At 29.7% G+C, this 868-nt stretch overlaps 1 protein-coding gene across 1 annotated transcript in view; it reads left to right on the plus strand.

The window, feature by feature from the left end:
* Positions 1-559, plus strand: part of LOC105627542 (cyclin-dependent kinase-like 4) — a 5,495-nt gene extending 4,936 nt beyond the window's left edge. The window contains exon 5 of the mRNA XM_012208823.1: positions 253-559. Within this exon, the coding sequence (XP_012064213.1) occupies positions 253-559 (307 nt within the window). The remainder of the gene's footprint in view (positions 1-252) is intronic.
* The last annotated feature ends 309 nt before the right edge of the window (positions 560-868 follow it).

An 868-nucleotide genomic window follows, 5' to 3' on the forward strand; every position in this document is an offset into this window, starting at 1 on the left:
TATATATATATATATATATATATATATATATATATATATATATATATATATAATGTATTATCATTAAATATTGTAAAAGCTCTAACAGAACTTCAGAATGCATAAAAAACTATAAAGTTATGATTTCTTTGATATATATTTTTTTATTATTTAGATTTCATGTTTTTCTTTTTATTACAAATAACTTGAATATATTTTAATAATATAATTTAAGTATTTAAATAATAATATAAATTAAATTTCATTTTTTAGATGGCAAATGACGTTAATCAAAGAGAGACGGAATAACAATACGGAATCTGAAGCCATGGAAAGCGAAAATTCGTCAGAAGATCGTCGTGTTAATACGAATGCCGCGAGTAAGCTGCAAATAAATCGACCGCGCGAATTGCGTTACTTCGGACCCGTCTCAGTAATACCAAATACCACATATATTCGACGGCTGGAGCACAAAGGGCTTCTGATTCCTGAATCGAAGGGCTGTGTATTGCCAGCTCTGACATCGAAAACGAACGCTAAGAAGAAAAAGCTTGATCTGCTTGGAGTGAAAAATCGTTGATGATGCTCAATAAAGAGCACGTTTCTTTTTTGCAATGCAATATTAATAATTGAGGAAGGAATGAAAGAGAAAGCTGTACAGAGAAATTCATTATGCGTGAGATGTGGAGCGTGTACATATCTTATATTTTACATCTCTGTAAATGGATAAATGTAAATGTTAAATATCGATAGTATGTTTGTAAAATGCGATTTATTCGCTGTAAGAAAGAGAATAAATATTGAGAGAGGTTTCCTTTTATTTTATGCCAAATATACCACATGTAAATATTCACATCTTGATGTTTCAGATTTTTTTCGAGCAGAGAAG

This window comes from Atta cephalotes, assembly GCF_000143395.1.
Source record: "Atta cephalotes unplaced genomic scaffold scaffold00009, whole genome shotgun sequence".
Taxonomy (NCBI): Eukaryota; Metazoa; Arthropoda; class Insecta; order Hymenoptera; family Formicidae; genus Atta; species Atta cephalotes.